Source organism: Crocodylus porosus, unplaced genomic scaffold (assembly GCF_001723895.1).
Source record: "Crocodylus porosus isolate Cpor-Errol unplaced genomic scaffold, CroPor_comp1, whole genome shotgun sequence".
Lineage (NCBI taxonomy): Eukaryota > Metazoa > Chordata > Crocodylia > Crocodylidae > Crocodylus > Crocodylus porosus.
In genome coordinates, this window is record NW_017728943.1 from 83,713,064 (window position 1) to 83,724,238 (window position 11,175).

At 38.9% G+C, this 11,175-nt stretch overlaps 1 protein-coding gene across 1 annotated transcript in view; it reads right to left on the reverse strand.

The window, feature by feature from the left end:
• The window catches only part of BIRC6 (baculoviral IAP repeat containing 6), a gene marked incomplete at its 5' end in the record, with an annotated part of 304,005 nt that overhangs the window by 130,839 nt on the left and 161,991 nt on the right, over positions 1–11,175 (reverse strand). The window contains 3 exons of the mRNA XM_019548600.1: positions 1,978–2,107; positions 4,016–4,159; positions 5,537–6,317. Coding sequence (XP_019404145.1) covers positions 1,978–2,107; positions 4,016–4,159; positions 5,537–6,317 — 1,055 coding nt within the window. The remainder of the gene's footprint in view (positions 1–1,977; positions 2,108–4,015; positions 4,160–5,536; positions 6,318–11,175) is intronic.

Sequence of the window (11,175 nt, forward strand, 5' to 3'; positions counted from 1 at the left end):
TCCACCGCCACCCTCTGAGTACGACCCTTCAAGCAATCTGCAATCCATCTGACTGTGTAGGCATCAATGCCACAGTCGCCTAGTTTTTTAATGAGGATGGGGTGGGAGATGGTGTCAAAGGCCTTGCTGAGTCTAGAAAGACTACGTGCACAGCAACTCGTGCATCCATTGCCTTTGTGACCTGATCATAAAAGGCAATCAGGTTGGTCTGACATGAAACTGTGCTGGCTGCCCTTGAGCATCATCCCTGAAGCTGGCCCATCACAGATGTGCTCCTTGAGGATCTTCTCAAAGAGTTTCCCAAGGATAGAGGTAAGACTGATGGGCCTATAGTTGCCCGGGTCCTCTCTCTTCCCTTTTTTGAAGATGGGGACCACGTTAGCTATCTTCCAGTCATCTGCCCCCACCCCCCAAAAAACCCCTCAGTAAATTAGTCTTTTGAGTATCTATTTAAATTCATGAAAGACTTAAGCAGTATAACTAAAAGTTCTCAATTTTAGTTTGATTCTTGATCATCTCATTTGTTCTTAACTTTTAAATTTCTCATCTTAAACTTAAGGTTCTCAATCTGCATTTGAAAGACATTTTAAAATATTTATAAGCATGACTGAAAACTACATGGATTCATCAGAACTATCCTTTTCAATGGCAGTATGATTTTTGCAAACTTTAAACTTGGGATAAAGACCAGTTTACTCCCAGAATTTTTTTGGTTAGCCCCTACTAACTAAAGGCTGAAAGGGAATACTGATTATGGAACTACAATATTAATGTGCTCTTATCTCTTACAGGAAACATGAAAATATGCAAAATATTAAAGCACACAAGCATGGTAATACAACTTGTCATGTAGCAGCTGAAACATTTAAACAACCCTTGAACAGACCAGAATGTCTGAGGTTTGTCTCTTGTAAATCTATTGCATAAAACTTCACAAAAAAAAGAACTGAAACAGAGTAAGTCCCCATCTAAAACTGGAAAGGATAAGTAGAATTTTGTGCATCTCTCTCTCACACACACACTGACTGGAGTTTGAGATGTATTATTCACATACATATTCTCACTTGTGGGTTTCTCTTATGTGTCGGGCTTTGACCAGTCCTTTTTTGTCTTAGCTGTTTATAAAAGCACAGCAGTAGTATAGCAGTAGTGTGTACTCCAGTCCTTCCTGTCCCAGACTCGAGGTATTTTTTGTTCCTCAGTTCCTGTCAAGTACTGTCTCAGATTGTACAACACAAAGAAAGGATAATGACAGTGTGTACATGGAAAATACATCTTGAAGGATTGTAGTTACCAGGGAATAACTTGGTTTTCTCCTTCCAGTTATCCACATGCACTCTTTCACTTGTGGGTGAGTCTAAGCAAAGCCCACATGCCAAAGTGAATCTCTGATGTTCTGCAAATGCAGAACCACCTTACTAGAGGTGGCACCAGACTTCCATGATGACGCAGTAAAAGAAGCCTTCTGAGCTCCAGATGGCCATCTTGCAGATGTCACTTACAGGAACAGTTAAACAACATGGTTATGAAAATACCCTGCTTGGAAGTATTATCCAACACCTACTTTGCTGAAGTTAATTTAATTGACTGGTTGTCCACAAAAAGGAAGAAGCTGTGTATGGGTACTAAACAGAGGCATACTACAAGGCAAAGTGACAAAGAAATGCTACAATTTAGGCAAGCAGTTGAGAAGAATTAAGGAGCTAGAAGTATACACCAGCTCTTATATCCTCAGTGTCAAGGGTGTGGGCATACTATAAATATACTATAAATAACCGTAGTGAGAACATGTATGTGAATACATACTCCAAGAAGAACTTAAGACTAAATTCCCTAATTACTATGTTGAAATTGTTCAGAATATTACAAATGTACATATACGCATGCGCGTGCACACCCACCTGCATGACATGACCCCTCAGACACATTTTTCCAAGACCTACAGGATAGTATGAAATACACAATATTAAAACTTGCCTGAGACACGATCAAGAACCTCTGCTAATGTTGTTGAGACAGGTAAATGAAGAGTGCGGAATTTGTGTCCTGCACCATACATTGGATGCTGTATCACATGGCTAGTAGCATTAATTCTACCCTTGTATAGCTAGAAAGAAAACAAAGAAGCCAGTTATTTTCCAGTATTCAGAAATACAAATTTGTTGGGATTTGATGTCTTAGTTATGAATTAAAATGACATTAATTGAGATCAAAATTAAAAAACATTCAGATCTAGAGACAAGAAAACTGAAATGCTGTTCAAAGGTTACAGACTGCAACAGAAGCTGCAGCTTATAAACTACTAGTTTCCTTAGATGGTTTTTGAGCTGTTTTTGCAAATGTAGGCCCTATAAATTAGCTGGACAGTTGAGAGGAATTAAGGAGCTAGAGGTATACACCAGCTCTTATATCCTCAGAGTGTGACAGGGGTGTGCAATTTTCACACTGAGTACAAGTTTCCAAACAACTAGTATGTGTATGTGTAGGAACAAAAATTCCTAGGATCCATCATTTTATTTTTTGTTGTGCAAGCTATTGACAAAGGTCTCCTTGCTGTTTTTCTTTATACTTTTAGGGGAATTTAGAACAATTTAGAGACATCTTATGGTTTATTTTTCAGATGTAAAATCAATAGCAGAAGTCAATAACTAGGAAAGCAATTTTCCCTGCATGTATTGGTCTTACATTTTTTACTTTAAATTGTTCTTACATTTTTTTCTACTTACAGTATCTAGTATAGAGTTTTCACATTTAATTCTTCAAAAGGACCATTTCAAGGGTAAAGTACCACATTTCTTTAAATTGCTAGTTTTTATGTTATATTTAATAGGATGTCATTATCTTAAGGCTGAAGATTTCTTCTCCAGTTCAAGTGTGGTTGTTGCTGCTCTCATGGCATAAGCACTGGGTAGAACTGCCAATTTCAAAGCATTAAAAAAATAACAGACTGCTTCTGAATGCAGCAGATGCTGAAAGCCTGCTGGAAACTCTTGAATAGAAACTTAAATGATCATTTCTTCTAACTTTTCAAGATGTTATCAACAACTTTGCTTAGGGGATGATATTTGATTTTTTTTCTACACCAATTGCATATTTTCTTTCAATGGCATTTCCAATCCTGAATAATCTAAAGAAATATTTTTCTTTTGTACAAGCAAAAGATGTCACTCTTGACAATATTTACATTTTTCTGTAGAAAAATGTTTTAACTCCTTCTAGTAATAATCTAATTTTTACCACTTCAATTTTCAGACATGTTGAACAAGTTAAACTTGTAAGACTAATGTCTGACAATCAGTGAACATAATTCACCCATTTGCAGCACTGATCATTTTATACTTTAACATCTACTGCAGTTAGAATGACAGAGAATCATAAAATAAATTCAACACTGAACACACACATACACACAAAAATCAGCTAATTGCAAAGGAACCATGTAATTCTGTGTCATGTCTGCTCTCTAGAGGTTCCAGATTATAGCAAATTAAGCCTCTAAAAACAGTTTACAACTCCAGTGCCTTGCCTCCAATAAAAACTGATTCCACCAACGGCTTCAGCTCTTTGGTTATTGATGATACCGGCAAATCTTCCATTCTAGGTAAGTCTGTAATTTACTGTTTTTTAATGGGCAAACCAATTATGTTTTTGTTCTTACAACTTCTTTTTACCTTTTTAGCCAGAAACTTTCATTGTGACTGCAGTCACACTGTAGTATCCAAAATTAAAAGCAGTTTTAAATGCTAAACCTACCACACAGTGAAACAGCAAGTTAAAAATATGGGAAGGAAAGGGGGGAAAAAACTTGCACAGCTTTCTCCCTTGTCCCTTCACTACCTAAAGAGCGGATTGTTCGAATCCTGCAATCCTGAAGGCAAGCTGTAGTTCTGTTTTCGGAAGATGCAGATCCCAGTACGGGAATGTATTTACAAACAATGTATACCTAAAACTAATTGATGTTCATGTCAGAGATGGATTAAAAAACAAACAAACAAACAAAAAAAAAACAACCTACTGGGCAGGGGGATTGAAGGAACAAGGTCACTTTTTCATCCTCCAGCATCAACTGCAAAAAAAGCCTTCTAATAAACCCTGAAATGTTTCCAGAAGTTGGGAGGGTCCCTCGTTGAGGGGATGACTGGAACAATTCACACAGAACCTGTGAATACAAAATAACATAAAATTTTACTATGTATACAGTTATGAATTATTGCTCTCCATTGGCAAAACAGTTCAGTCACTAGGATTTATCTTCCACTTATCTTTCAAATCAGAGTTTAAAGCTCATTTTTCAATTTATGGTAGTCAATTTATAATAGTCAAAAGTAGAAGAGAACGGTAACCTAATGCATGGTTCCCAAGATCAAAGATGTCTAAAAAAGGGAACAAAGTAATTAACTTTTTGCATGGGGAATTTGATGAGTAATTATTTTTTACTCCATACAGGAATTTAAATAGTAATGAATGCCCCCTCTCCTACCTTGCTTTACAGTCCCAGAATGTATTTATTCCATTTCAATGTAGGGACAAAAAAGAGCAGCTTTACTTCCGTTAGCTTTACAGAAGCAGCAGCAACAGATAAATCTGCACAACACAATGCAGAGCTGAGCAGAGATATGCAAGCTCTCTCTAAATTAACTAGTTAAGGTACCAGAGAGTGGTTCTCAACCTCACTGGACTTGAGGCACCCCTTTCATCACTTCTGTGAATTGAGGGGCACCCAAAACCTACATTATATATTACTGTGCTTACTTACCTCATTGCAGAGGGGCCATTCACCAGGGGTGGGCAGTTGGACTTGTAGTACCCCGATCCTAAACCACTATACTATGGTATAGCACCATACTGAGACTAATGAGACCAGCTTCTCTGCAGACCTAATTCCCTGAGCCAGTGTCAATTATGCTGCTTCTGGTACCTAGCTAGCTTGTTTAGAACTGACCTGGGTATCTCTGCACAATGCTGAACTGTGCTTTGTAGACATACCGTAAAATGGAAGTAAGTGAATTTTCTCCCCTCACACACTAACTGAATTTCAGATACGAGGCCACATTCTGCTTTCTTGCCTATGAAGCATGATGAAAGTAATCAGATGGCACAGGCATCTCAGGAAAAACCTGATTTAATCAATAGTGAGAGAGGAAAGCACTTGCTTTTCAAGGCTCCGATTGAGACACTTGATGCTGAGCAATTTCATTTGGAAACAAAACACAGAAAAAGACACTATTCTTAGTTGCCTGACTAAACCTGCACTTTAACGTGACAAAGATAGAGCCCATGTGCCACACTGAATGGTTATACTGGTGAGCCCAGCAATTAATCTATTTTTCAAACAGCAAGCCCAACATGCTCACATTTTTATAGTGCGAAACTTTCTCTGCCGGTGATTTATTACAGAAGCAAAGTTCCAAATGAGCTGTGAATAATTTAATAAAACTACAAAAGCTAATGTTTTTAATAGTTATACATACCAAATTTATACTCTTTTTTTTTTTTTTTTTAAAAAGGGCCATACATTACGATTCTGCACTTTTACCTGTGCCATCAACCTCTGGTTATTAGGATGGCAGGAAATGCATTGCAAGAAGAATGCAACAGTTGCATTTTCAATTGCTGTCCTTTGCTGAGTGGTCAATCTTGTCGCTGCAGCTGAAGAAAGCAAAGTAGATCTTGCACTGGCCTGTTGTGTTGCCACATTATGTCCTCCAGAAGTAGCACCAGAATGGCACAACAGAAATAAAAGTGCTGTCCACAGTGGGTTGACTTCAGAACCACCCAACCAATCCTTCATGATGTGGCTATTGCCAACCTCTGTCAAAAACCTGAGAACAGGAGCAACCAGGTCTGCCGTAATGGGCATTTTATTAAAGTGCTGTGGAACATGATGCCTCCTGAGTCTTTCCTGGGTAACATCTGTTGATTGAGCAGTACAGTCAGAGCTGGAAGTATGGTTAAAGCAGAAACTAGCAAGGCTTCTGACAAGCAGAGAGGGCAAACCTGAGTCCAGTAGTTGCTTGATAGCTTCAGGAGACTGAGATGAAGCAGCAAGGGTAGCCAGGTGAGATTCTGTTAGTGCAAGAGGTGCTTGTGCGTTTTTAGAGTCATCTGTTAAAGATGAACTAAGATCCTGTTTTTTGCTGTCATCAGTCATGGACAGTCTATGTTGACACTGCACTGGGGGAGGGGTAATACCCATCCAGCCCATGAGTAAGGAAAAATAATTTGGGTGTATGTGGCACATTGAGCAAAGCAAACTGTCAACAGCTTTTTTCAAGACCATGTTGCAGGGAAGAGACATGGACCAGTTAAACAATGACCTGGAGGAAGGAAAGAGAGCGCCATGTCAAAACAGGTAATCTGCCACTCACTTTTGCATTCATTCATAAAAATGTGATTCAAATATTAAATATTAATTTAACATTATTGCAAGATAACAATAAGATTATTGCAAGATAACAATAAGATCATCCAGTGGGTTTTATAACATTTTTTATAACAGGTTGCCTACTTGAAATTGCTGCATCATTGCATCAAAACATTTTTCTTCATCATTATATTTGAATTTGTTTCATTATACTGCAACATACTTAAGGCATTAGCAATCTATCAGATTTATCAGTTTATAAATAATAGGCCCATTCTACACGTGCAGGTAAAGATGCAGTGGGATCTAATATGCAATTCACACAATCATGCCTTCTGCCATGTCACATGTGCATGGCAAGAGATGCAATTGTGGGAATCACACATTAGATCCCATTACACCTTATTCCCAGTGCAGTGGGAGCCCAATCCCAAGCTCCGCCTGCATTGGCAAGAAGCAAGTTCTGCAACTGGGAGCTCCCTGAGTTGAGGGGCTCCCAGGTGTGGGGGTGCCCCACAACCCCAGCTGCCAGGAACCAATTGGGTCCCTCGCACCCAGTATCTACAGCTGTGGGATGCTGGGCCCCTGTGCTATTGGGATCCAGAGTCACTGGCTAAATACTTGTAACATGTAGAAGGGGCCATAGGGTCCAAATTTATTTCATGCAGTCTTGAACAAAATGGCCTGAGTCTAAGGTTGGCAAGCTGAAGAAAATGGTATGTTTACCCAACTTTGAAAGTCACTTTGAGAATTTAGAAAACTTAATTACAAAATACTTTATAAATGTTCTAAAGCAGCTTAAATTTGCTCTATTAAAAGTTCCATCTGAAGACTTTGTAGTACAGAAAAAATGAAACATAATGACAAACAGCTTAATGTTACCTTAATGCATCCTCATTTTCAATTCTCTTCTGATAAGAACAGCAACCAAGCACAGGGTATGAAGTTAAAACACACACATGTACAGAGGCATTCTTCAGAACCACTCAAAAATTCCTATTCCTTTAGTTAAAGGAAAACAGTGGAACTTACACCCCAATGTTATTTAGCTACTTTTGAAAACTCCATTTATACTTCAGAATGTACTATTAAATAACTTTAATTAGTTCGAAGTAGATAAAATACTTTAAAAGCATAGCTTTCTGGGTTAAATGGGTTTTATACTACCATGGCATACCCAGGTTATTGAAATGAAGCGATCTCAGAACCTACTTCACAGCTCTCCATAACTTAAAATTAAAATAAGAGCTCACCATTGTGCCCCAGACCAAAGACTAGCTTTGTATTTATCCTGAGCAAGAGAAACAACCAGGTGTTAAGCATTCTGTTCAGAGGGGAAGCCCGCTTAGTAACTGAGTGTTTGGATACATAAAACAATACCGATAAAAATAATCACTAAACATGTTGGCACAGCAGTGACCTCTGATAGGCCAAAAGTTGGTTTATCAGTATGAATGATCTGTGACAGGTTGGGAGAGAGGAGAGGTTTTGCCAGGGCATCTAGAATGTCCCCAGTCCAGAGGTACACTGCGTAATTTCTTAATAAATCAACAGAAATGATCATTTGCTATCTGATTGTCTGATACTTTAAAAATAAAGTTGATCCATACACCAAAGTCAAAACATTAGTATGGAAAAGAAGAATGAGAAAAGAAAATGAGTGGAAAAATAAGCCACAGGAAAAAATAAGAATAAGTTTAGGTTGGAATTAATTAAAAGTAACCCAAAACTTTCAAAAAAGAAAAAGATGACAGCATAAAGAGCACTGAGAAAAAATACACAGTAACCTTTATTTTATTTTTTTAGAAGGCAAGTCATTTTTATTACTATAATCTGAAATTAAATCCTTTTCACACACACTAAAAACGTTGTTTTGTTATGAACTTTTTTTTTAACTGCATGAATAGGAAATATGGTGCTAGTTACAAGAGAAATAATTACTAATGTATGTATCATGACAGGTGAAATATCCAGAACTCCGACAGCCATTTCAGCTATTAGAAAGTATGGTGGATGAAAGCCATATACAGGAAGGGTTTGACCAACACAAGCATGTTTGCACAAATCTGACAGGCTTAATAAAAAATGCAAAAACTCTATCAGTGTGTAGTCTTTCAAGATTATTCAAGCATTTACATTAATTGTCCATTTCCTTGGTTTCAGCAGGGACCTAGCTGACCAATGAATCAAAATTTAATATCTGTATTATTTCACAGTTTTAATGTCTATTTATCAGCCACCGATTTAAGTCATGTGGGGGAAACAGCATGTCGCCATGTAATTAAACATCATCATAATGAATAAGCACAAGAGGGCCAACATAAACTTTCATGGACAATCACAAATCTGACACTTGAATGCTCGACTTTGCAAATGAAAAACGGTAAGTAATAAAAACAAATGTTATTACGCAAAGCTAATCCCCTACATCCAACATCATTCTTCGCTGATGGTGCTTGACTCTTGGATGGTCGGCACGGAACACAACTGGAGTGGCAAGACATTAACTGGCAGCAGCAGGAAACTCAACCTTAACTAAGTGGGCCACTGAAGCAATCTGTAGGGCCTGGGGCAGCTTAGACTGGTTCTTTCCCACTACTTCCCATCGCAGAGAGTCCACTCGTATCCCCAGCACACTGAGTATTGCTGCAGCATGGGCCCAGTCTTTGAGCAGAAGTGGGGGGAAGGACTACTGTACTGTTAGGATGTTAGTCTGGACCTTGGGAAATGAGTTGCATTCTCCCTCCTCCTGGCTTCCTGGCAAAAGTTTGGGAATGTCACTTAAGGCAGTGTTTTCTAGTGCTGGTGGGTTTTCACCCCATCGCAATAAGTTTTCCACTCCTGTGTGCCCATCCTTCCTTTGCTTTTGCCCCCCTCCCTTCAGCTGATGGCCACTCTGTCCAACTTTGTTAACCCCCACAGGATTGTGCCCCATTCTTCAGGAAACACTGATTTAGGGCATGTCTGTGTCCTCCTAACTCTTGGATCCCCATGACAATGCAGGGTCCACTTGGGTACAATGGAGAGCAGCAGTTAGGCACAACAGACACCTTGAGAGTGGCCTTGAGTGCAGCACACCTTAAGAGTTGAGTGGAGTAAGACTGCACTTAATTCTGAGCTTAACTGCTTGAGGCCATTTCCAACCCCTCTGTTCTGCCCGATTACTGTTCTCTAGTATGCTTGAAGGTAGTGAGCAGAGGATGGCTTATTTTCCTGGCAGTGGTCCTGGGGTTGAGAGAGAGGCCATGCAGACATATCCTTAATCAGCACAAGACTGGAAGGCCTCCTGAGCCAGAGTCCAGTTCCCTGTATTCCCAAACAACCATTTCACTAAAAGTATCCATTCCTATCACACAGCATGGGTGAACAGAATCCCATAAACCACTCCACGCTACAACTTGTCACAGGTAAAAAGTAGCAAGGGAAAAACCACACACTGCCACCTTACTACTGCAGTGACAGAAAAATTACTCTTAATAACATTGTCTCAATTTTCAATACGTTAAAAAAAAGGAATGATAGCACTTTTGTACCTCATAAGCACACCACGAGGGAAGTGCAGATACTACAGTGATGGTGACTATAATTACCTGAGACAGATGTACAGTTGTATCAGCATGCTGTCAGCATTTGCTGACAACACAAATAACTGAAGGAAAATGGCATTTTTCAAAGGTTCTCTTCCAAATCTGAACACAATTTCAAGGGACAAAGAGAAAGCACTTCTTTGACAGGGTTTTCTACCTGCTACCTTTCAAAGGTTTGCTGAAAGCATGTGAGGTGTTCCCAAAAAAGACAGCAAACATATTTTATAGGCAGAGTTTTAAGCAACCTAAACCACAGGAACATGACCAGCTCTTTCTATGCTCAGTTTCCACAATAGCATTAAAATTAAGAGCATTATGACATTAAAAAGTAAAGTTACCATTAACTTAAAGCTCAAGCCAAACAATAATCTCTGAGCATGAAATCCAAAGTTCCTAGAAATGCAGATAAAAAGGGATGCTGACACCCAGTTCTATGATGCCTCATAAAACACGGCACAGATTTTATCAAAAGTCCTTCCTGAATGGGGAAGGCCAACCTTTCTAGCATATACCTTTCAACTTTTAAGCAAATAAAATTTCAGGGAGGGCTAAATTTATCATAAATCTGGGCTTATGAAGAAAGAGAGTGGTCTTGTGTATCATCTTTTGTAAAGTGTTACCAGGACAAGGAATTGCTCCAAAGAATGTGCCATCTAAATTGAATCATAAATCAGCTCTTTGGCTCCACAGCCTGGCTACAATTTCTGCTTCTACCTTCACGAGCATCCTAGAAACTAAGGATTAGCAGAAGGACATTTAACAAGGCTTGCATTCAAAATGAAGGGATCGCCAGTGGCAATGCTTCAATGATTATGCTCCAATACATTTCTGGACCAATTAAGTCAGAAAGTTTCCTCTGAAGATTATAACTGTAATAAGAGAGAACCTTCATCCTAATTTTAACTACACTGATCTGTTGGAACTTTTTTTTAACCCTAGAGAAGTCTGGTTTCCTCCAGATCTCATTTTTAATCCTGAGTAGCTCCCCCAAGGTGAACAAAGGAGCATAATCTGCAAGCAACTGCACTTCCAGGGCACCTTTACAGATACAGGGGCTTGCTCTGTTCAGCTTTGAATACAGGTATGGAACTAAGTATGTTCTACACAAATCTCTCTCCCCATTATGAATGGAAAAGAATGGAAAAGCTACAAAAGCCTCTCAAATACCTTTCTGAAATTAAGAGGACAGGAAGTAGAGGGGAAGAGCCCTGAAGAACTCTGGGG